Genomic DNA, 26,251 nt, shown 5'->3' on the forward strand with positions numbered 1-26,251 from the left:
TGGAGATACCCTTATGAGGCAAGACTTGCTTCAGTGGAGCTTTGATGCTCACTGAATCTGCCCCCTGAGTGTGTCCCTTATGGATCTGAGGAATTCTAATTTGGATGGTCCTCCTCTGACCCCTGGGTACACTGGCTCTTGGATCTCCAAGGAGGTACCAATTTAGCCTCTGTCTGAGGCCACCCAGCAGGAGCTATGGAGAGATCTGCAGATTCCTCTTCTTTGTTTGGGTTTTGGAGGTGCCCAGATGAGGTCCAGCTGTGAAGCAGTGCAAGCTGCTGTGGTGTCTTGGGCCTTTTTTTTTTGATGTTCTGGATCTCACTGACTTAGCTGCAGTTTGTTAGGTAAGTTTAGAATTCAAAGGACCAGTCCATTCATATGCTAAAGCCTCTGCATTCAGCTTCATAGGGTGGAATCTCAGGGCAAAGCATATAGCAATGGCTTCCCGTCAGCCCTGCTCTAAGAGGCCCCTGGATCTCAGTGTCCTGTGGTAATCGCTGTAAGCACCTCTGAGAGAAAGCCACCTTTGAGTTTCACCCACTGCCAGACAGTCCAGTTTCTCCCCATATGAGTCTGGGTCCCAAGAGTCTCGCCCAGACCTAGAGTTCAGAGTAGTTGGGAGCTTTTGTCTCCCTTCCAGTTGAGAAAGCCAGCCACGTATTTAGTTGTCAGCCCTCTGCATGTGCGCATCTTTGTACCTCTGCACTTCTGCAGCAACTCTGAGTCTCAGTGTGCTTTTCTCCTTCCTTCTAGTTGTAGAATTTCCACTTAGCCAGCCTTCCTGTGGTTCTGGATGATGTCAGTTTTGTCTTTTAGTTGTAGTTTTTTAAAATATATTTTTATTGATTTTTTTTACAGAGAGCAAGAGAGAGGGATAGAGAGTTAGAAACATCAATGAGAATCATCAATCAGCTGCCTCCTGCACACCCCCCATTGGGGACATGCCCGCAGTCAAGATACATGCCCCTGACCAGAATCGAACCTGGGGCCCTTCAGTCCACAGGCCGACTCTCTATCCACTGAGCCAAACTGGTTTCGGCTAGTTGTAGTTTTGAAATTGTTTTGTGAGGCAGCAGTTCAGGTGTTTACCTATGCCGCCATCTTGGTTTCTGTCGAGATTAGCATTTATGTCATTGTTTTAATAGGTATGTAATAATTCATTGTATGAATATATGTTAATTTACTTAATCTGTCTCTTAGGAACATTTAGGATGTTCTCAGTTTGTGTGTGTGTACTGTCATAACCAGGGTTCCAGTGAAACATTTTACATGCATCTTTTTGACATAAGAAATGTCCAAATCTGTGGAGAATTTTTATAAAAGTTTATTTGAACCAAAACACAACAATTACTAGGAAGCAAGATCTCAAATTCTCCAGAGAACAACAGTTTTGCATTTTCTTTTATTCATTTGAAATTGAGGGAACTAAAGAGGATTACATGAAGGTAGGAGAAAGAAAGGCAAGGACTGGATTATAGGATAATTAGCAAGATTAGGTACTTTCTTGAGGGTAATTATTTTAAAGGTGTGTTAACCTAGATCTGTGGTCGGCAAACTGCGGCTCTCGAGCCACATGTGGCTCTTTGGCCCCTTGAGTGTGTCTCTTCCAAAAAATACCGTGGCCTGGGCGAGTCTATTTTGAAGAAGTGGTGTTAGAAGAAGTTTAAGTTTAAAAAATGTGGCTCTCAAAAGAAATTTCAATCGTTGTACTGTTGATATTTGGCTCTGTTGACTAATGGTTTGCCGACCACTGTCCTAGTGTATCGGAGGACATTCAACAAACTGAACCACACTGGCCATGGCCAGGCTGTTGTATTGTTTGGTAAACTTATTATTTTTTTTTTAATGAGGTATAACATGCATACAGAAAAGTGTTATAAGGGACCTAGATAGTGATATAGAACAGTGGTCGCCAACCTTTTAGACCTCGCGGACCACCAGTGGTCATGGACCACCAGTTGGTGACTGCTGATATAAAAGATACCTCCAGCCGAAACTGGTTTGGCTCAGTAGATAGAGCGTCAGTCTGTGAACTAACTGAAAGGTCCCAGGTTCGATTCTGGTCAGGGGCATGTACATTGGTTGCGGGCACATCTCCGGTAGGGGGTGTGCAAGAGGCAGCTGGTCGATGTTTCTCTCTCGTCGTCGGACGTTTCTAGCTCTTAATCTCTTTCCCTTCCTCTCTGTAAAATATCAATAAAATATATATTTTTTAAAAATAAAAGATACCTCCAGCCAAAACCGGTTTGGCTCAGTGGATAGAGCGTCGGTCTGTGGACTGGGGTGGGGGTCCTTGGTTCGATTCCGGTCAAGGGCATGTGCCTTGGTTGCGGGCACATTCCAAAGGGGGGTGTGCAGGAGGCAGCTGATCGATATTTCTCTTTCATTGATATTTCTGACTCTCTATCCTTCTCCCTTCCTCTCTGTAAAAAATCAATCAATCAAATATATTTTTAAAAAAAGAAAAAAGAAAAACAGCCACGTTAGATGTCACTCCAATGTGCTGTTTTCTTTTAAAAAATAAATAAATAAATAAAAGATACCTCCACCCAGAAGGTTTTTTCATGCTCCCTCCTAGTCATTATCCTTCCTCACCTCCAAAGGTTACTACCCTGTTTCCCCAAAAATAAGACAGTGCGTTACTTTATTTTTTTTCTCCCAAAGTTGCACTAGGTCTTATTTTCAGGGGATGTCTTATTTTCAGGGAAACACGGTACTATTCTCATTTCCTCTGGTAGTATTTATGTTCTAGGGTTGACATCGTTGGTGATGATAACCACCGACCTTCTTGTTAATAAAATCATGTTGTTGTTTAATATTGATTCTCAACTGGGAGGATTTGACCCCCAGAGGCTGTGTGTGGTGACATGTTTGGTATTCAAAACTGGGTGGATGTGGTGCTACTGGTATCTAGTGTATAAGAAGCCAGAGGTGCTGCTAAGCATTCTACATTGCATAGGACAGCTTCCTGTAAAAAGGCATTTTCTGGCCTATAGTGTTACCGTATTTTTCGGACCATAAGACGCACTTTCCCCCCCCCCAGAAGTGGGGGGGAAAAGTCCCTGCGTCTTATGGTCCAAATATAGCCTACACATATACTTTTAAAAAAAAGTTTTTTTACTTGCCCGGCTCTGTGTGGTCTCTGTGTGCTTGCCCGGCTCTAAAATGGTTCTAAATGCTGCTGTTTACTTTACAGGGTTGATTACATGTGTTTATGACTGTGATGTTGGGTTTTAATGCACATAAAATATTTTAGGACACTATTTGTTTCAGAATCTTTTTTTCTTCATTTCCCTTCTCTAAAAACTGGTGCGTCTTATGGTCCGGTGCGTCTTATGGTCCGAAAAATACAGTAATTGCTAGACCTGAGGTTTAGAAACCCTGATCTAACAATTAGGGCTTATTGAAGTGATTATGGCAATAAATGATCAGCTGCCTCTTGAGCCAGCAACAAACCGCCATCAGCCTGGGCATGTGCCCCAACTGGGAATGAAACCAGCAACCTCTCAGTGCATGGGACGACACCCAATCAACTGAGCCACTGGCCAAGGCAAAGAGTTTGTATTTATGACTTTGGTTGTATTTGGCTTATATTTTCTTTAACCCTAAGGTTTGGAGTGGAGATTGGCAGAGCAAGCCTAGTAGTAAACTGGGCTCTTGAGTTTTTGCCAAGAAATGCTCAAATCATCATGATGTAGTGGAACAAGCATGGCCTTTTCAGCCAGCCTCTATTGTTAACTGAATGAGTGACTTCATTCAAATTTCTTAATTTCACCAAGTTAATATCCATATTTATAAAACAGAAAAAGGATCATGTCTTCCTGGTTTATTGTGTGGATTAAATAAATATTTAGTGCATTAAATGCTAAGGGTATGTTAGTTTTTTTCTTTTCCTTAAAGAATTGTATATTTTTCAGAGCATTACAACTTGGGTAACATTTACTGAGAAATATTTTTAAGTTTACACTTTTCAGTTCACACAATTAAGCACCTTTGAATTTGGATGATTATGATTTAGCTGAAAAGAACAAGGTTGTTGGCTACCATAGAGTTCTTAATTTTCTAGGATTCTGAAGTGCCTGTTAGTTTGAGAGCATCTCTGGTACCTTTGGACTACTAAGCAGTTTAATATACAGAAACAGATACAGTGAAACCTCAATATAATGGATTGATTCGTTAAAGCCGAAATTCTGTTTTATAATAATGTAGGTTTTCCAAATATATATGGTAAAAAGTTGACAAGTTAGTTTACCTGTTTATACTTATGTAGACATTTGTGTGATTAAAATTATGTATGAAAAGTCTAATTTCACAAGAAAAGTTTACTATTATGTATTTCAGTAATTTTAAATTTATACTGAATAGTTCTAGTAAATGGGTGGTCCATTCACCAGTCACTGCCAGTAAAAAAATGCATACGGTTGGGATGTGGCTTAGCACATGTGGGAAGATTGGCTGGCCATGGCATGTGTTAAAACTACTGCATTCGATTCCAGTCAAGGGCACATGCCTATTTTGTGGGCTCAGAGCCCAGTAGGGGGCGTGCAGAAGGCAGCTGATCAATGATTCTCTCATCGATGTTTCTGTCTCTCCCTTCCTCTCTGAAATCAATTAAAAACACACACAAAACTGCTGCAGAGCCCAGCCAGCGTGGTTCAATGGTTGCGTGTCAGCCCATATACCAGGAAGCCAAAGTTTGAGTCCCAAACAGGACATGTGCCAGGGTTGTGGCTCTATCCCCAGTAGAGGGCATGCAGGAGACAGCCGATCAATGATTCTTATTGATGCTTCTATATCTCCCTTCCTCTGAAATCATAAAACATTTATATTTAAAAAACTACTGCAGAAAGTCACACAGTGGGACAACAGAACCAATTATCGGTTGATCATATGATTCTGCTAATCATTCACAGAACATTGTTTACAAGTGGTGGTGACTTGGATTTAAATATGTAGACTATAGTTGTAGATAAGTCATATTTATGTCAGTGAAATTACTACAGTGTTTTTTCCAACATTTGGCTTATTCACTAAAATTTGTTAACAGTGAATTAATAACAAAAAAATAAGCTGTTAACTTAATTATAAGCAAATCTTAATTAAAAGCAATTTAAAATTAACTGTTCATTTTCACATTTGACATACAGGCTGGTATTTTGTCTGTTAAATCCTAAATTTGTTAAATCGAGGTGCACAAAATTGAGAATTTACTCTATTGTAGTAAACAGTGTACTATGCTTTATCCTATGTAATTATTCGAGAATTAATTCATGGCTAATGGTAATCACTAGTGACAGCATAATTGTATCTAAGCCTTTTATATTATCTTAAAGACTGATAAAAACTGACCAGTATTTAAATGTAGTCAAATGTATTCAGTAGAGTTAAATGAGCATGATTTGTGAATGATTATAATATGCTAGTTAGACCCCACGACTTTCCAGACGTCCTTTCTGACAAAGCCAGGATTGCAAGGGAAGCCCAGGTCCTGGGTGCCAGCAGCTGGGGGAAGGAAGGCCTATTCAGTGAATTTCATGCATTGGGCCTCTAGTTAAAAGATAAACACTCTTCCCTCCCATGATCAGACATAGAACTAGTGATCTTTATTTTAAAATTCATAGTTGGTTTCTTGTGGAAATGTTTTTAGTAAGAGCAGACGGAATTATTTTCTTTGCCTCTATATATTACAGGCATCATTTTTCCCCTTTATCTCCTAAAATTACAACAGTACCTAGATCTAAAGATCTCTAATGGGCCGAAACCGGTTTGGCTCAGCGGTAGAGCGTCGGTTTGCAGACTGAAAGGTCCCAGGTTCGATTTCAAGGGCATGTACATTGGTTGCAGGCACATCCCCAGTAGGGGATGTGCAAGAGGCAGCTGGTCGATATTTCTCATCAACATTTCTAGCTCGCTCTCTCTCCCTTCCTCTCTGTAAAAAATCAATAAAACAGCCGAAACCGGTTTGGCTCAGTGGTAGAGCGTCTGAAAGGTCCCAGGTTCGATTCCAGTCAAGGGCATGTACCTGGGTTGCGGGCACATCCCTAGTAGGGGGTGTGCAAGAGGCGGCTGGTCGATGTTTCTCTCTCATCAACGTTTCTAACTCTCTATCCCTCCCTCTTCCTCTCTGTAAAAAATCAATAAAATATATTTTAACCCTTTGCACTCCGCTGTCCCCTCTCAGGGGACATCGGAATTCTAGCATATCACTCGGATGTCCCCTCTCAGGGGGGACATTGCAGTTTATTAGTGATTACAGGGAATTGAGTTAATTCAACGCACGTGTCCGCCGCAAAGTAGCATCGAGTAGCTAGTAGCCAATGTCCAGAATGGTTCGGAGTGCAAAGGGTTAATAAAAACCAATAAAACATATTTTTTAAATAAATAAATAAAGATCTCTAATGGGCTTCTATTAAGTACCACTTACTGTGACTGAGGTGGTACATCAACAACTTGAGCTTATCTTGGTATAGATGTAGAGTTTTCTGTTGTAGCTTGTAAATTATTGAATGCCTTATGCAAATGGCCATTGCTGTCTATTTCAGATTTAGGTCAGTATTCAAATTCATTTTCTGAAAATTTAATATTAAATTGCTCAGGAAAGCTTTTATTTACAAATTAATATTTTTGGATAGAATGTTGATTTTTTCTCTCTATAGATTCTAGAAGCTTTAGTTTTTCTCTATAGTCTATCAGATTCTAGAAGCAAGTGTTTAAGAGATTCTGATGGAAATAAATACAATTGTGATTTGACTTTCAGAGACCCAAATGAAGCATTCATTTGGGTGGTATGTTGATAAGAGATACCAATTGAAAAGTAAGGAAATCTCCCCTGCCCCCTCACTATGCCTTGTTACTATTTATATAGAACATACCCCTCAAACAAAGATTCTAGAGTTAGCCAGTAGATCTCCAAACAGTTACCATAGCCTTAGCTCTTTGGTTTGCTTGAATTTCTTCACCAGTTTCAGACCCTTCTAAGTACTTTTGGGAAAGGAAAATGTCTTATAAGGTGATTGGAGACAGTTGCTCTAAAACAGGAAAAGGAAGGTTGATCAGGAGGTGAGGCTCAGATTTGTCAGTCTTGATCTGTTATAGAATGACATCTATCTATATAGAATGATATCTATCTATATATATAAAAGCCTAATCGACAGTTACAACTGAATGATCAGAACGGCCAGTTGATCAGTTGCTATGAAATGCACTGACCACCAGGCCACAGACGCTCAACGCAGAAGCTGCCACCTGGTGGTCAGTGCACTCCCACAGTGGGAGTGCCTCTTAGCCAGAATCCGGCTCAGGGCTGGTGCGCAGCTGCGGCAGCGGGAGCCTCTCCCACTTCCATGGCAGCACTACCAGGCTGCAGCAAGAGACACAGCAGGCCAGGATTAGGGCCGGGATGAGTGGCAGCAGAGCTGCGCCCAGCCCTGGCTGGGGTTCTTCCCCAGCTGCCTGCTGTGTTGGCACTGCTACATCCCTCGGGGATGTCAGACTGCCAGGTTTTGGCCCAGTCAACTGGCCTGTGGGGATTGGACTGAAACCCTGAAGACTGACATCCCTCAAGGGGTCCCGAATTGTTAGAGGGCCCAGATCAGGCTGAGGGACCCTGCCATCCATGCATGAATCCATGCACTGAGTCTCTAATAAAGATAAGTGTGGGTAAATGATTACAGTGGGTAAGGAGTTGCTGGAATATGAAGAGGAAAGAGGTTTTAGATAGGATACAAAAATAGAATAATTTTGCCAAAACCGGTTTGGCTCAGTGGATAGAGCGTCGGCCTGCGGACTGAAAGGTTCTGGGTTCGATTCCGGTCAAGGGCATGTACCTTGGTTGCCGGTATATCCCCAGTAGGGGGTGTGCAGGAGGCAGCTGATCAATGTTTCTCTCTCATCGATGATTCTAACTCTCCCTTTCTCTTCCTCTCTGTAAAAAAATCAATAAAACATATTTTTAAAATAAATAAAATAAAGTAATTTTATAACCATATTATGGCTGGGCTTAAGCCATTTAAAATGTATTATTATTATTTTAAATATATATTTTATTGATATTCTACAGAGAGAAGAGAGAGAAATAGAGAGTTAGAAACATCGATGAGAGAGAATCAGCTGCCTCTTGCACATCCCCTGCAGGGGGTGTGTCCGCAACCAAGGTACATGCCCTTGACCGGAATCGAACCCAGAACCTTTCAGTCCGCAGGCCGACGCTCTATCCACTGAGCCAAACCAGTTTTGGCAAAATGTATTTTTATTATTTTAAAAAATATACATTTTATTGATCTTTCTTACAGAGAGGAAGGGAGAGAGATAGAGAGCTAGAAACGTCGATGAGAGAAATATTGACCAGCTGCCTCTTGCACACCCCCTACCAGGGATGTGCCTGCAACCAATGTACATGCCCTTGACCGGAATCTAACCTGGTACCCTTGAGTCTGCAGGCTGACACTGTACCACTGAGCCAAACCGGTTTCGGCTGTATTATTATTTTTTAAGTTGTGGTAAATACATACATAAGAAGGGCCTAAGCCATTTTTTTTCTTTTAAATATGTATATATATATATATATATATATATATATATATGTGTGTGTGTGTGTGTGTGTGTGTGTGTGTGTGTGTGTTTTAAAAAAATATATATATTTTATTGATTTTTCACAGAGAGGAAGGGAGAGGGATAGAGAGCTAGAAACATCGATGAGAGAGATACATCGACCAGCTGCCTCCTGCATACCCCTTAATGGGGATGTACCTGCAACCAAGGTACATTCCCTTGACCGGAATCGAACCTGAGACCTTTCAGTCCGCAGACCGATGCTCTATCCACTGAGCCAAACCAGTTTTGGCTAAATATATATTTTTATTTATTTTAGAGAGGGAGAGATAGAAACATCAATGATGAGAGAGAATCACTGATTGTCTGCCTCTTGCACACCCCTTCCTGAGGATCAAGCCTGCAACCCAGGCATGTGCCCTTGGCCGGAATCGAACCTTAGACTCTTCAGTCCACAGCCTGACGCTCTATCCACTGAGCCAAACCAGCTAGGGCCTAAGCCATTTTTATAGTGTGCATTTACTGTCATGACTACTTTGCTGTGAAAGCTTGCTATAATTTGTATTAGATATGGATTCAACTGCCCTAAGCAGTGTGTGGGACAACTTCAGGAAAAAATCTTTAATGAACACATCTACTATCATACTGTTATCTGTTCTCTAGCACTAGCAATAAAGGATAAAGAAAAGGAGCTTGGCTGGCAATATGTCGTGTTTTTTTTTATTGTTATTGGAGGTATGTTTTGGTATTGATACATTCATTTCCTGTCTTGAATGTTGGCTTTGGAAACTAAACAGTTAAAGCATCATGATTTGAGAGGAAACTAGCTCTCACGAATGAAGGCCAAGTTTGGCACTAGGCCAGAATAATTGGGAGGGGGAAGTTAGGGTGGGGAGACGGATTTTTTTTTTTTTTTTTTTTTTTTGTATCACAAATGACTTTAAAAAATTAAGAGATAATTCTATGTCCTGAGGTTATAAACCGGCTACAACTGGTTTTTCTCCCCCCTCCCCTGCCCCCGCTAGGCATCATGGGTAAAAGTAAGCATCCCCTTGTTTCTTTTGTTTAATATAACAGTACGCCATGTGATTGGCAGGGCAGTGCCCGCTTGGAGAGACTGGGTTTGTGCAGGTCTCTCAAGGGGGCTGGCACGTATGGGGCCACTCTGCCGTATGATAGAAAAGAAAAAAGGAACCTTCCCTCTCTACTCCCTCTAAAAAAACCCCAAACCCATCTCTTATTCCTCTTTTCCTCCTTTTTCTGTTCCCCCCCCTTTTCTTGTCTCCAGCTTTCCTGGCAGCTAGAGGAGGGAGCAGAAAAATGTATACCTGTAAGTACTTTTAACTGTCTTGGCGCCCCCCCCCCCCCCCCCTTTATTCCTTTTTCTAAAAGCAGAAACTCAAAATTGTTCTGAGTTTCTCACAGCCTTTTCCTATGTGTAGAGATGATATGCCGAGGTTTCTGATCAGAGTGAAGTAATACATACTCTTGCTTTTTAAAATTTGTTGAGGAGTAATTGTTTCTCATACAAAGCTTTCGGTTTGGATCCTCAACCCTTCTGCTTCATCCTTTGGCTATGATGGTCTCTGGCTTCTAGTTTTCTTTGAGCTAAAGCTATAAGAGGAATATTATGCTAAGGTTTTCTTTTCTTTCTTTCTTTTCTTTTTTTAAAAAATATTTTTCTTTTGTCTGTAGCAATGATGTTTCCAGTTCCCCTTTACCCTCACTACCTACCCCCTCCCTGTTCCATGTCAGCTCCAACCCTGCTCTGTGAATGGAATCAACCAGCTGACTGAGTGCTGGCATCATGCCAGTGGCTGCAAAGCAATGAGAATATGTGCACTCCTGTGTGTATGTGTATACAGAACACAAAGGGAAAGGCCTGCAGTCTAGGAAATCACAGGCTATTATATAAGGAAGTCTGCATCATCTCTGCTCACTTGGGCTGATGGACAAGGAAAAGGGGAAGGCTTATTACAAGCAAAAGATCCTTTTCACACACACACACATACACACACTTTTTTCCTTGCTGTCTTTAAAAAAACAAAGAACATATTTGTTGTGGTAAAATGAGAGAGAGCTTCTCTGTTCCATTGGTAGTGACCATGTTCCTAGTGGGAGTAGTAACTCTTGGTAGATGAAGCAGTTTGTTTTCGGTTTTTTCTTCCTGCCCTCATTTAGAGGTATGTTTATTTGAAGAAGAGGGTGCTAGAAGAGAAATGCCTCCTGGATTTAACAGCTGTAATTTGTTAAGATACTTTTATTTCTCTCTAAATTATTTCTAATCATTTAGGGTTGCCAAGGTGGATGGGCAACAGGAAGATCTTAAGAAGAAACAAAAGCCAAATAATAGAGAAAAAATATCTATTAGCTACTCCTTTGAGTTTCCCCCTTTTTTCTCTTTTCTTTCTTTTTAAAAAAGTATTAATTTTGAGAGAGAGAAATCAATCTGCTGTCCCACTTAGCATTTATTGGTTGATTCTCATATGTACCCTGATCAGGATCAAATCCACACCTTGGTTGTGTCAGGACAGTGCTGCAACCAACTGACAAACTGAGTTATCTGGCCAGGGCTTATTTATGTATTTTTTGTTTTCTTTTTAAATGAACTTTCTGAGGTTACACTGGTTAATAAAATTATATAGGTTTAAGGTGTACAGTTCTATAATACATCATCTGTATATTGTACGTTCACTGCTATAAGTCATGTCTCTTTTCATCACTATTTATCCCCCACCCTTTCCCTTATTTTTTATTCCTTGTTGTCCTATTTAGAATACTATAAAAATGCCATAATCTCCCCTCTCCACCATCTGTTGTAAAGTTACAGTTGCACAAAAGAAAAGGAGGAAAAAGATTTAAGCTTCCAGATATTGCAGGTGACACAATTTTGAAATTTAGTTGGAATAAATGTATTTCTTACTGGTTATTAGAAATCTAATATTCATTCAAAAATTGTATTTCAGCTTTCCATCAATTTACCATGGTGCCCTTTTTCTTAATTTCTCTATGTGATTCCTAGGTGTGGTACATAAATTAAGTAGCTCTTGTGTTAGGTGGAAATGTGAAATAAAATATATTAATGAATAACAGATAGTCATAACTGTAACAGTTGTTTTATGAGAGTTTATTTTTGCCCCTGTCTGACCATTCAGAATAATGCAATAATTAGATATGGAGAGCTTAGCGTGGGAGGGAACTTTTGAAGTAGTTTATCTTACAATAAGGTTTGTCAGGTTGAATAGTCTGGAGGTAGCTCCTTAATTTAATATTTTGGTTATAACCTATGAATTTATGTTATAGCTACATTTTTACAAGCAACAATCTTTGAATAGATGTATATTTTTCAGTTTTGGTGCAAGTGTTAGGAGGTACTTATGATGTTATGCTTTTTTTTGTGGGTTGGCAGATGGATTTACAAGAGTGGCTGGGTTGCTTATTCCCTAGACTGCCCCCAGATATTTCACCACACTGAGTAGCTGGAGCCCACTCTTTCAAGTTTCCTTTATCAGTAAATTAAGGGAGATCATTTCACAGTCAGTTAAATACTGGAAGACCAAATAGCAACAATTCAACCTACCTGAAACCTAGAAGGCTAGAAGATATAGTCAGAGTTGTGAGATTCCCTAATTCTTAGAAGTAATAATTACCTCTTTGAATTGATATTGTCTTCTTATACTATTATTTGGTAATGCCATGGGTACCATTTTACGTATGTTATATGTGGTATTGTCATGTCTTAACTTTTATAATGGTTTACATTGAATATAAAGGGAAGGGAAGATGTAAGGATTATTTCATTCCTTACCATCCTCTCTTTTTTTAATATATTTTTGTTGATTTCAGAGAGGAAGGGAGAGGGAGGTAGAAACATCTATGATGAGAGAGAATCATTAATTGGCTGCTTCCTGCACACCCCCCTACTGGGGATGGAGCCCCCAACCCAAGCATGTGCCCTTGGCTGGAATTGAACCTGGCACCCTTCAGTCCATAGGCCAGTGCTCTATCCACTGAGCCAAACCAGTTAGGGCACCATTCTCTCTTAATTTAATATCCTGTCTGTATGATGCTTGCTTATTGGACTGATAGGTTTCAAAGAGGCTCTTTTGCAGCCTTTGACTTTTTACTTTTCTCTTGGTACCTGAAAGCCAATTAGAAGGTATAATCTAATGGTTAGGTAGTTATCACCAGTGAGGCATAAGTTAAGTTAGCACATTCTATTAGTAGTAGATTTTTTTCTCTTTCCCTCCTCTTTTTGCTTAATTCTCATAGGTTTTAATTCTCGGAGGAGTAGTTTTGAAGAATGAATGAAATCTACCCTTTGACCACCTGTGTTCCCTTTATTCTAATATCACCTGTTTTAAATTATGTCTGGCAGATTTCCTTTGATATATGTCAGAATAATTGTATTGATTTATTTTTATAATATAAAGCGTATTAGTATACTATCTAATGAGTAATATGCAAATTGACCATCACTTCAACACGCATGATGGCTGCCCCATGTGGACACAAGATCGCCACCACAAGATGACCAGCAAGGGGAGGGCCGTTGGGAGGGACCCAGGCTTGCAAGGGAGAGCAGTTAGGGGGGACCAAGCCAGCTGGGGAGGGCAGTTAGGGATTACCAGGCCTGCAGGGGAGGACACATAGGGCCAAACAGCTTGGCAGTGGAGCAGTTAGGCATCAAACAGCTGGCAGGGGAGTAGTTGGGGGTGATCAGGCTGGCAGGGAGAAGCGGTTAGGGGCAGTCAGGAAGGCAGGCAGGTGAGCATTTGGCAGCCAGCAGTCCTGGATTGTGAGAGGGATGTCCTACTGCCCCTTTAGGCCCGATCCTAAACAGGCAGTCGGACATCCCTTGAGGGATCCTAGATTGTAGAGGATGCAGGCTGGGCTGAGGGACACACCCCCATGCACGAATTTGTGCACTGGGCCTCTACTAATAATATATTTGTGCTAACTTATAAGGTAACAGTGGGAAAGGACTGCTTACCTCTTAATCCGTTTAGGAGCACTTTTTTTAAATTTTATATTTTATTGATTTTTCACGAGAGGAAGAGAAAGGGATAGAGAGCTAGAAACATCGATGAGAGAGAATCATCGATCAGCTGCCTCTTGCACACCCCTTACTGGGGATGTGCCTGCAACCAAGGTACATGCCCTTGACCAGAATCGAACCCGGGACCTTTCAATCCGTAGACCGACGGACGCTCGGTCCAAACCGGTCCCGGCGAGGAGCACTTCTTAACTAGTCACAGTTAGGCATATGATCCTTGGAGCATATTACTGAACAGTATGTCATCTAAAATAGGCTCTTTCTTCAGAATATGAGACAAGGTTTGTGTAGTAAACTCGATATAGAAAAAAGACACTAAGAGCAAGTAAACAACAATGGTCTGTTTTAATTTAGAAATACTATCTTATCAGTTTGGATTAAACAAAATGGCAGTATCCTATATAATAAAAGATTAATATACAAATAAATCGGACAGCAGGACGATCGGTCACTATGACATGCACTGACCACTAGGGGGAAGATTTTCAATGCAGGAGGTGCTCCCTAGAGGTCAGTGCGCTCCCATAGGGGGAGCACCACTCAGCCAGAAGCTGGGCTCATGGTTGGCGAGTGTGGCAGCAGGACAGCGCTAAGGAGGTTTGTCTTCGAGCCTAGAGAGGGTGCAGGCCGGACTGAAGGACCCCCACCCCCCAGTGCACAAAATTTGTGCACTGGGCCTCTATTAGATAATATATTATGATGATTAAGAACATGGACCTTGCAGTAAGAAAGACCTGTGTTTGAATCAGGCTTAAGCATTTACAGACTGAGACTTTGAAAAGTTGCTTATTGTATCTCTTCTGTAAAAGAAATATTTAAATTACTATAGCCTTTTTTGTTTTATTTACTTGTTTATTTTTATAATATTTTTATTGGTTTTTAGAAAGAGAGGAAGGGAGAGGGAGAAGGGGAAATATCAGTGTGAAAGCAGAACATCCATTGGCTGCCTCCTGCATAATCCCCACTGGGGCTTGTGCCTGAAATAGAGGCATATGCCCTGACCAGGAATTGAACCAGCAACCTCTTGGTGCAGGGGATGACTTCCAACCGAGTCACATGAGCCAGGGCTTAAAGCCCTTTTTAAGGGCTTAAATGAGATAGTGCCTTTGTAGAGAATTTTAGCACAGAGCCTAGCAAATAAGAGCTCAGTGAATGTTAGCTGTTATTAATAATGTTCCTTGATATTGGGTTTGTTTACTATTTTCACTCTTGGTATTAGTTTCTTTTAGCCAATCTGTGGCTACCTCCTTGTTTTACTGTGGGCAGAACTTTTGAGTTAGTTTGATTGGTTGAAAAATCTGGAATCAGCAAACTGTAGCCACTGCTTGTTTCTGTAAAGTTTTATTGGAACATAGCCACACTCATTTGCTCATAACAGCAGAGTTTAGTAGTTGGCCCACACAGTCTGAAATATTTACTGTGTGGCCCTACACAGAAAAAATTTCCAGACCCCTGGTGTAGATCAAGGTCTTTTTTTTGTCCCTTCCCCCCCCCCCCCCCCCCCCCCAGAAAAGTGAGCCAGGAAGAAATCCTAGAAATCAAAAGGGAAGTAATTAAAATAGGCATTTAAATGGACCAGAAGGAATTAATCATTTCAGGTTTGTAGGAATGGGATTTTGTAGCTTTGCGAATAGTATGATAAGAAGAGGGCCCGTTATAGCTGATATCAGTTAGTTAAGGGAAAGTACAATTTGGAGTTGGTTAGGCAATAATAGTACTTGCATAGTCTATTAGGAACATTTCATAGTAGTGGGTATTAAAGGGAAATATAAAGAAGGAAGGTTTGCTGCCAAGTAGTTTGCATTAAACCTGGTAAATAATATTAATTGGTGGGTTACCTATTAGACAAGCATATTAGAGTATGGAAGCAGTTTCCCAAGTGGTCTGTGACTCCTGGGGGTTTCATCCTAGACCCTTTCAGAGAGTCTTGTGATCAAAACTATTTCATAATAATGCAAAAGCATTTTTGCCTTTTTCACTGTGTTGACATTTGCACAGATGATCTAAAATCAATAGTGAGTAAAACTGCTAGTGCCTTAGCATGAATCAAAACAGTAGCACCAGACTATACAAGTAATCATTGTATTCTTCATTGCCATACATTTAAATTTCAGGAAAAATGTAATCCAGTTTCACTAAGGATGTTCTTTATGAAGCAGTAAGATTGAATTTTATATAATTTCAGAACATGGCTTTTGAATATTTTGTGTGTTAAAATGGGAAATACTCATTATGCATTTTAGCTATATATTGAAATACAATGGTGTCTCAAGGAAAAGTATGAGTGAGTTGCAAGCTAACTAGCTGCTTTCTTCATAGAACGCTGTTTTTACTTGAAAGAATAATCTATGAACTGTGGTCTTTAGATTGTGTATTTGGCAGACATATTCTTGAAAAATTTTAAGGAAAACAATTATTTGTGCCTAATAATAAAACTTAAATAAAATTAAACCATGGCCAAAACCGGGTTGGCTCAGTGGATAAAGTGTCAGCCTGGGGACTGAAAGGTCCCAGGTTTAATTCTGGTCAAGGACATGTACCTTGGTTGCAGGCACATCCCCACTGGGGCGCGGCGGGTGGTGCAGGAGGCAGCTGATCGATGTTTCTCTCTCATCAATGTTTCTAACTCTCTATTCCTCTCTCTTTCCTCTTTGTAAAAAATCAATAAAATTTAAAAAAAAATTAAACCATGAGTTTGACAGCTTCCCAGAACTTACTTTCCCAGTGCGATTAATGGTGATGTTAATAAATGCAATTTAAAAATAAATCTTTATTGTTGAGAGTATTACATATGTCTTCCCCATCCCCTCATTGCCCCCTTCTACCCAATTCCCGCCCCACCTTAGGCTTTCACCACCTATTGTCTGTGTCTATAGGTAATGCATATATGCAATAAGGTATTTCATTAATCTCTCTCTGCCCCTTCCCTCCTCCCTTCTGAGATTCATCAGTCTGTTTCATGTTTCCATGCCTCTGGTTCTGTTTTATCCCTCAGTTTATTTTCATTAGATTGCTTGTTCATTTATTTTTAGATGAAATTGTTGATATATATTTATTACCATTTTATTGTAAATATTTTTTAAAAATATATATTTTATTGATTTTTTTTTTTTTTTTTACAGAGAGGAAGGGAGAGAGATAGAGAGCCAGAAACGTTGATGAAAGAGAAACATTGACCAACTTGCAGCCACTGTACATGCCCTTAACTGGAATCGAACCTGGGACCTTTCAGTCCACGGACCGATGCTCTACCACTGAGCCAAACCGGTTTCGGCTATTGTTAATATTTTTTATCTCTTCCTCTTCCTCCTCTTAAACAATATTCTTCAGCTGAAACCAGTTTGGCTCAGTGGATAGAGCGTCGGTCTGCGTACTGAAAGGTCCCAAGTTCGATTCCGGTCAAGGGCATGTACCTTGGTTTCGGGCATATCCCAGTAGAAGGCATATCCCCAAGAGGCAGCTTATTGATGTTTCTAACTATCTCTCTCCCTTCCTCTCTGTAAAAAATCAATAAAATATATATTTAAAAAAAAATATCCTTCAACATTTCATGTAATACTGTGAACTAGTGGTGATGAACTCCTTTAGCTTTTTCTTGTCTGTGAAACTCTTAATCTGACCTTCAATTCTAAATGATAGCTTTGCTGGGTAGAGTAATTTTGGTTGTAGGTTCTTGCTACTCATCACTTTGAATATTTTTTGCTACTCCCTTTTGTCCTGCAAAGTTTCTGTTCAGAAATCAGCTTACTCTTATGTGGGCACTCCCTTGTAGGTAATTGCTTTTCTGCTTTTGAGATTCTCTCTTTGTCTTTAACCCTTGGCATTTTAAGAAATTATGTATTTTTATTGATTTCAGAGAGGAAAGAGGAGAGAGAGAGAGAAACATCAATGATTAGATAGAGTCATCTATCGGCTGCCTCCTGCACTCCCCCTACTGGGAATCAAGACCACAATCTGGGCATGTGTCCTTGACTGGAATTGACTCTAGGATCCTTCAGTCTGCAGACTGACACTCTGTCCACTGAGCAAAATTGGCTAGGGCTAACCCTTGGCATTTTAATTATGATGTGTCTTGGTGTGGACCTCTTTGAGTTCCTATTGTGTGGGGCTCTTTGCGCTTCCTGGACTGTAAGTCTACTTCTTTTACCAGGTAAGGGAAGTTTCCTGTCATTTTTTCTTTTTGTTGTAGTTAATCCTTACCCGAGGATATTTTTCCATTGATTTTTAGGGAAAGTGGAAAAAGAGAGGGAAAGACAGAAAGAAACATCGATGTAAGAGAAACATTGATTGGTTGCTGCCTGCTAGAGCCCTGACCAGGGCCCAGGCCAGGGAGGAGTCTGCAACCAAGGTCCTTGACTGGAATCGAACCCAGAACCTTTGGTTTGCAGGCCGTTGCTATCCACTGAGCCGAACTGACTAGGGCTGTCATTTATCTTGCTCTCTCTTTTTCTAATTTTGGCGCTGCCACAATGCGAATGTTGGTACACTTGAAGTTGTCCCAGATGCTCTTAATACTATCTTCATATTTTTGGATGCTTTTTTCTTTTTTCTTTTCTGATTGGGTGCTTTTTGTTTCCTCATATTCCAAATCGTTGATTTGATTCTCAGAATCCTCTATTTTACTGTTGACTTCCTGTAAAGTTAGTTTAGTTCATGTATGCTTAATTTCTGACTAGTCCTTTAACATGTCATTGATCTTCTCACTAAGATCCTTGCAAGTCTCACTAAGTCCCTTGGAGCTTCATTACGATCCTTGAGTTAACCTTATAACCATTGTTTTGAACTATGTGTCTGGTAGTTTGCTTGCTTCCATTTCATTTAGATTTCTTTTTTTCCCTAGGAGAATTCTGCTATTCTTTCATTTGTGACATGTTTCTTTGTCTCCCCATTTTAGCTGCTTCCCTGTGTTTGTTTCTATGTATTAAGTAGAATTGCAATGCCAGTTAGGTTAATTGGTGTATTTGAATTATCTCAATTTGAGTATGGGTGTGAATACTTGCTACAATGTAAGGGCATTCTGTCCGGGGTGGTTGGCTCCCACTTGCGCCCTGAGCTGCGGGAATAAGCTCTGGCCACTCTCAATCCTGAATTGGAATAAGCAGGTTGGAAAATAATTATCTTATTTTTATTAATCTTTTAAAAATATAGATAGCTCATTTATCTCAGTCTTAATTTAGAAGTTTGGTAATGTTTTGTGACCAAAAACATGCATTAGAAACTTAAGTTTATACCAATTAGCCTATGGCAAATGGGTTTCATTATAAAATTGCAGTTTCCTGCTCTGGCTGAGTAGATCAGTTGGTTGGAGTGCCATTCCAGTATGCCAAGGTTGTGGGTTTGATCCCCAGTCTAGGCACATTACAAGAATCAACCAATGAATGCATAAATAAATGGAGCAACAAATCAAAGTTTCTCTCTCTCTCTCTCTCTCTCTCTCTCTCTCTCTCTCTCTCTCTCTCTCTCTCTCTCTCTCTACCTCTTTCTCCCTCCCTTCCTATCTCTCTCTAAAATCAATAAGAAACATTTTTTTACAGTTGCAGGTTCCAAGAACTTATTGATGTTGTTAAGTGAGGACTTACTGTATGTCACATTTTGCTTATCCTTTCATCAGTTGGTGGACATTTGGGTTTCTACCTTTTTTGCTATTGTAAATAATGCTACCAGGAACATTTTTGTACAAGTCTTTGTTTGAATACCTATTTTCAATTCTTTTGGATATTTATCTATGATTGGAATTCTTGGGTCATAGGATAATTCTCTGTTTTTGATTATTCCAACTTTTTGAGGAACCATCAAACCATTTTCCAAAGCAGCTGTACCATTTTACACTCCCACTAGCAATATACTAGGGTTCTACTCTTTTCACAACCTTGTCAACACTTGTTATTTTCTTTTTGATTATAGAGGGTGTGAATCGCTATCTTATTGTGTGTGTGTTTTTAAATATATTTTTATTGATTTCAAGAGGAAGGGAGAGCCGAAACCGGTGTGGCTCAGTGGATAGAGCATCGGCCTGCAGACTGAGAGGTTCCGGGTTCAATTCCGGTCAAGGGCATGTACATTAGTTGCAGGCACATCTCCAGTAGGGGGTGTGCAGGAGGCAGCTGGTTGATGTTTCTCTCTCATCGATGTTTCTAGCTCTCTATCCCTCTCCATTACTCTCTGTAAAAAATCAATAAAGTATATTAAAAAAAAAAAAAAAAAGAGGAAGAGAGAGAGAGGGTTCATAGGTTGATGCTCAACCACTGAGCCATTCTAGCCAGGCCATTGTGGTTTTGATTTGTAGCTCTGATGACTAGTGTCATTGAGCATCTTTTCATGTATTAATTGGTCATTAGTATATTATTGTTTTTTTTAAATATTTTTATTGATTTCAGAGAGGAAGGGAGAGAGAGATAGAAACATTAATGATAAGAAAGAATCATTGATCAGCTGCTTCCTGCACACATCCTACTTGGGATCAAACCTGAAACCTGAGCGTGTGCCCTGACCGAGAATTGAACTGTGACTTCCTGGTTCATAGGTCAACACTCCACCATGAGCAACACCAGCTGGGCCTTTTTTCTTGTTTTAAAAAATATGTTTTTATTGATTTTCGAGAGGAAGGGAGAGGGAGAGAGAAACATCAATGATCGGCTGCCTTCTGAGCCAGCAACAATCTGCCAGCAACCCGGGCATGTGCCCTGATTGGGAATCAAACCGGCGACCTTCTGGTGTATTGGATGACACTCAAACCAACTGATCCACACCAGCCAGGTCTGCCAAACTTATTTCTAACCTCTGGTTCATAATCTTGCCAGAAATAATCTATTATATATAAAAGTCTAAGAGATTGTTTGTCCAGTATCTGTGACATACACTGACCACCAAGGGCCAGATGCTTAACACACAGGCATGGAAACATGGAACAGACTGATAATCTCAGAGGGAAGGGATGGGAGGGCAGGAAGAACCTCTAGCAGGATCTCCTAAGACCATCGGAAAACACAGATATTTACATAGCAAAATTACAATTAGCAACAAAAATAATTTTATGGTTGGGGGTCACCACAACATGAGGAACTGTATTAAAGGGTTGTGGCATTAGAAAGGTTGAGAACCAGTTATATGCATACTAGAGGCCTGGCCTGCAAGGATTGGGTTGAAACCGGCAGTCTGACACCAGATTGCCGAGAGGTCATAGGCCAGGCCGAGGGACCTCATCGGTGCACAAATCTGTGCACCGGGCCTCTAGTGCACATGTGTCAAACACAAGGCCAGCGGGCCAAATCCGTCCCGCCAGGCCTTGCAATGTGGCCCGCACCACGCTGTCATCACTGCACTCTGCTGCGTTTCCATCACAATGACAGTTTATGACTGTTCAGTAAACCATTCGGCCCGCGATTTAGGCTGGATTTTAGATTTTGGCCCCTTCTCTGATTGAGTTTGACACCCCTACTCTAGTGTAATATAATAAGCATATACTTTAGGATCTGTATGTCCTGCATGTTTCTATCTTATGCAGAGATCAGAGTGGTTTCTTTTTGTTCCATGTTATCTAAATTTCTTAATGAGAAATTAATAGAGCTTAAGTATTCACATTGATACATATTCTTATCAAGTCCTTATCCATACCCTTTTCTATTCCACCAGTTGCTGAATTCCAGAGATTGCTACCTGTAGGACTGTGTAGAAGCAACCTCTAAGATGATCCAATAAAATGGTACATTTGGAGATAATTTCACTCTTTTAGCATTTAAGATAAAACTTGTTCTATAACCATTTTGTTTTCCCTTAGGGGCTTTTAGCCCCACTTGAAGAATTGGTTTTGCAGTTTGGTTTGTGTGTGTGAGAGTTTCTTTAGGAACTGAAATAGGTTGCAGAGTTAATTGCTGGAAATGATTGGCAGTGGGAAGCACTAGGTAGCTTGGAAGGAGCTCAGATATCTCATTTGCTCGGCCATCTGATGTACAGAACAGGACCATTGCTCTGTGATCTTTGCCACGACCTGGAAGTGTAACTTGCTTCCACTTTGGTGGGAGACAAATGGACATTCATTCAGCTGTACACAGTTATAAGTAGAGGGCATGAGGCTACTCATCTCTGAAGCACTGCTTAGATAGAATTTATTGGTATGATTGTCACATGCATGAATTGGCATTAGAAAAACTTCATTAGGCCTACTATGGAATAAATACCTAGCGAGGCTGCTATTTATAACATTCTCCCTTCTCTAATATGACTAATTTAGTGCTATACAGAGCTATGAACATTTTTTTTTAAGAGGGTAGAAGGGAAGAGGAAAGACAGATTGACACATCCATGTGAAAGACACATCTGTTCGTTGCCTCCTGCACCATGGCCAGGATTGAGTCTGCAACCAAGGTATATGCCCTTGACTGAAATTGAACCCAGGACTCTTCAGTCGACAGGTTGATGTTCTATCCACTGAGCCAAACTGGCTAGGGCTATGAACATTCTTGAGGGATATTTGGAAGAAATTTTCACGAGGCCAAAGACATTTGTGAGATTTTCCTAAGGTTTGTAGATGATTGCTGTTTCACTGCCATGTCCACTTCCCAGCTCTTGTTTCCTCAAAGTACAAAAATATGGTTACCCTCCCAGGGCGTAGGCCTAATTCAGATTTATTAGTCTGATTATGATAATATACTAGAGGCCCGGTGCACAAAATTCATTCAAGAGTAGGCCTTAGCCTCCCTCACAACCAGCCATGGCGGCTGCCTTGATCCTGTGGTTGCAGCCCCTGGCTTCTGGAAAGATGTCTAATCTAATTAGCATATTATACTTTTACTATTATAGATGGATATGGTAAATACTTGGTTTATATGTGTGCTGCTGTTTTCATATGTGGAACCTATGGTTGACAATAATTGAGTAAAAGTGTTTCCTGATAAAACAGAATGTTATAGGTGACCATCAATAAAATGAAGTTGGTATGAGAGTTGAAACCTACTTAACCATCCTTGGTGTGGTGGAAAGGGGGGTGTCCTGGGCATTGGAATTAGACCTAGGTTTTAATCATGACTCTCCTATTTATTTTGTGACCTTGAGTAGGTTTATTTTTTTCTGAGTCTTAGTTATTTCTTTCTGAAAGGATGGGGATAATGTGGACTTCATAGGAATGTTCTTGAGAATTAAATGAAATACTTATCAGCCAACTAAGTCACCCCTGCCAGTGCTTTAACATCTTTATTGAAACATATTTCACATATCCTAAATTTACCCATTTAAAGTATACAATTCAATGGTTTTAGTATATTCAAAATTGTGCAACTATCACCATAATCTAAAATTAGAACATTTTCATCACCCTAAAAAGAAACCCCCTGCCTGTTAGCAGTTACTCCGTATTCCTCTCTCCTTAACCCTAGGAAACCACTTATCTACTTTGTTTCCATTCTACTCCAAGCCTTTTCTGGACTTTTCATATAAATGGAATCATACAATATATTAACTTTTATGACTGGCTTGCTTCGCTTAGCTTAATGTTTTCAAGTTTCATCTATGTTGTATCATATCAGTACTTCATTCCTTTTTATTATTATTGATTTTCTGAGAGAGAAGAATGTAGAGGGAGAGAGAGAGACATCAGTTTTTATTGTTACACCCATTCATGCATTTATTGGTTGACTCCTGCATGTGCCCTGACCATCAAAACCACAATGTTGGTGTATTGGGACGACATTCCAACCAACTGAGCTACCTGGCCAGGGCACTAAATTCCTTTTTATAGCTGTACAGTATTTCATTTTATAGATGTACATTTGTTTAATTATCAGTTGGTAAACATTTGGGTGGTTTCCACTTTTTAGCTATAATCAATAATGCTGCTATGAACATTGTGTACAAATTTTTGTGTGGAGATGATGTTTTCAGTTCTCTTGGGTATATATAATGTCTAGCAGTGGAACTGCTGGGTTGTGTTTTAACTGTGTTTAACCTCATGAGTAACTTCCAGCTCTTTTCCATTCCCATCAGCAGTGTATGAAGATTCCAATTTCTCTACATGCGCCTTTAACACTTATTATCTGTCATTTTAAATTATATCCACCTTTCTGTATTCTCACTTCTATGGTACTCTGTCCTTTTTGAAGCATAGCTGCCTTTATCGCACTGTACCCTCATCCATCTCTTTAACTCAGGAGTCTGCCTGGCTCCCTCTCACTTCCCCCACACTATGTCCTAGAAACTCTTCTAAGGCAATAAGTTAGGGCAGTTGTGGAGCTCATCCCATTGTCTCTTATTCCTCTGGGATCATTGTCCTTTGTGCTTAGTGTCCAGTGTCTTGAGACCCTTGTTTCATGTATTTTGTCTGGTTTTATTACTGCTTCAGGTGGGAAGGTAAATCCAACCTGTGTCACAACATCTTGGCCAGAAGTAGAAATAGCAGCATTGCTTTTAACATCTACAAATTGATACCTAAAAAGTGTTGAACTGGAGAATGGATTATTAAATTGTTTTTTTGTTGTTTTGTTTTTTTGTTTTTGCTGTGGAATCCTACACAGCCGTTAAAACAAATTAATTAGCCTGGCCAGGTGGCTTGGTTGGTTGAGTGTCATCCCATGCACCAAAAGGTGGCCTGTTTGACTCCTGGTTAGGGTACGTACCTGGGTTGCGGGTTTGATCCCCAGTCAGGGTGCTCACGGAAGGCAATTGATTGATGTTTCTCACATCCATGTTTTTTTCTCTCTAAGCATGTCCTCAGGTGAGGATTTTACTAGGGCCTCATTTATTTAGGTAAATTTTAAATACTATAAAAACTTAACATTGAAAAGCAAAATGAGCCCAGCTGGCATGGCTCAGTGGTTGAGTGTCGACCTGTGAAGCAGGAGGCCACTGTTCAATTCCTGGTCAGGACGCATGCCCAGGTTACAGAGCTGGATCTCCAGTGTCGGGTGTGCAGGAGGCTGCTAATCAATGATTCTCTCTTTTCATTGATATTTCTATCTCTTTCTCCCGTTCCCTTCCTCTCATAAATCAATAAAATAATATATATTTTTAAAAAGCAGCTCTAGTATATGTTACTTAATTTTGCTTTTTAAAGTATATTTTTAAATTTATTTCAGAGAGGAAGGGAGAGGGAGAGATAGAAAGATCAGTGAGAATCATTGATTGATTGCCTCCTGCACGCCCCTACTGGGGATCGAGCCCACAACCCTGGGCATGTGCCCTGACCAGGAATTGAACTGTGACCTCCTGGTTCATAGGTCCACACTTGACCATTGAGTGACATCGGCTAGGCCAAGTGCTACTTTAAAAAATACAATTAATAAATGTATACAGCTCTTTCGCTCAGGCCCGTGGCGCCGGCAGGATGGGCAAGTGTCGCGGTCTCCGAACTGCCCGGAAGCTCCGCAGCCACGGGCGGGATCAGAAGTGGCATGACAAGCAGTACAAGAAGGCCCATTTGGGCACGGCCCTGAAGGCCAACCCTTTCGGTGGCGCCTCCCATGCAAAGGGGATCGTGCTGGAAAAAGTAGGGGTTGAAGCCAAACAGCCAAATTCCGCTATCAGGAAGTGTGTCAGAGTCCAGCTGATCAAAAACGGCAAAAAAATCACAGCCTTTGTACCCAATGATGGTTGTTTGAATTTCATTGAGGAAAATGACGAAGTTCTGGTTGCTGGATTTGGTCGCAAAGGTCATGCTGTTGGTGACATTCCTGGAGTTCGCTTTAAGGTTGTCAAAGTAGCCAATGTGTCTCTCTTGGCCTTGTACAAAGGCAAGAAGGAAAGACCAAGATCCTAAGTTTTGATGGTGAAATCACAGTAATAAATTTTCATATGCCTAAAAAAAATAAAATAAAATAAATAAATGTATACAAACTATACTATGGATACATACATACGAAATAAACATTATAAAATATTGATGAGAGCCCTATCTGGTTTGGCTCAGTGGATAGAGCATTGGCCTACAGACCAAAGGGTCCTGGGTTCAATTCCAGTCAAGGGCACGTACCTCGGTTGCAGGCTCCTCCCTGGCCCGGGCCCTGGTTAGGGCTCATGCAGGAGGTAACCAGTTAGTATGTTTCTCTTACATCGATATTTCTGTCTTTCCCTCTCTCTTCCACTCTTTCTAAAATCAATGAAAAAATATCCTTGGGTGAGGATTTAAAAAATATGAGAATGATAATAAATTCATCATAATGAATTTTGGGAAGAGAGGGAGGAGAGAGAGTAAAGAATAGTTTGGGGGTAAAGTTACACGGGTGCTTCAACTGTATCTGTAATGTTTAATTTCACTGAAAATAAATTAGGAAGCCACATGTATGACAAATGACTAATGTCTAAAATACGTAAAGAACTCTCAAAACTCTACAGTAAGTAAAAAACAAACAAACAGTTCAATTAGAAAATAGGCAAAAGACAAGTTTCACAAAGGAAGATTTACAGATGGCAATAAACACATAAAAAAGGATATTCAACATCATTAGCCACTAGGGAAATGCAAATTAAAACCACAGTGAAATACCACAACACACCTATCAGAATGGCTTAAATAAAAAATGTCAGCCCTAGCCAGTGTGGTTGAGTGGTAGTGTGTCAGCCTGTGCACTGGAGGGTTATGGGTCCATTTCTTGTTCAAAAGCACGTATCTGGGTTGCAGGACCAGGTGTGTGTGGGAGGCAGCTAATTAATATGTCT

At 40.3% G+C, this 26,251-nt stretch overlaps 2 protein-coding genes across 5 annotated transcripts in view; both read left to right on the plus strand.

Annotated features, from left to right (window-relative positions):
• The window catches only part of GATAD2B (GATA zinc finger domain containing 2B), a 66,374-nt gene that overhangs the window by 20,733 nt on the left and 19,390 nt on the right, over nt 1–26,251 (plus strand). Inside the window, exon 2 of one of the 4 annotated variants that reach the window (XM_036441727.2) lies at nt 21,239–21,308. The exons of the other annotated variants lie outside the window; for them this stretch is intronic. The gene's annotated coding sequence lies outside the window, so the exon portion shown is untranslated. The remainder of the gene's footprint in view (nt 1–21,238; nt 21,309–26,251) is intronic. 4 annotated transcript variants of the gene reach the window in all.
• Nucleotides 24,877–25,401, plus strand: LOC118721135 (40S ribosomal protein S23-like). Its single transcript, XM_036441781.2, has one exon. It carries the CDS (start codon nt 24,921–24,923, stop codon nt 25,350–25,352), a length of 432 nt encoding a protein of 143 aa, XP_036297674.1. The 5' UTR covers nt 24,877–24,920; the 3' UTR covers nt 25,353–25,401.

This window comes from Pipistrellus kuhlii, unplaced genomic scaffold (assembly GCF_014108245.1).
Source record: "Pipistrellus kuhlii isolate mPipKuh1 unplaced genomic scaffold, mPipKuh1.p scaffold_m20_p_18, whole genome shotgun sequence".
NCBI lineage: Eukaryota > Metazoa > Chordata > Mammalia > Chiroptera > Vespertilionidae > Pipistrellus > Pipistrellus kuhlii.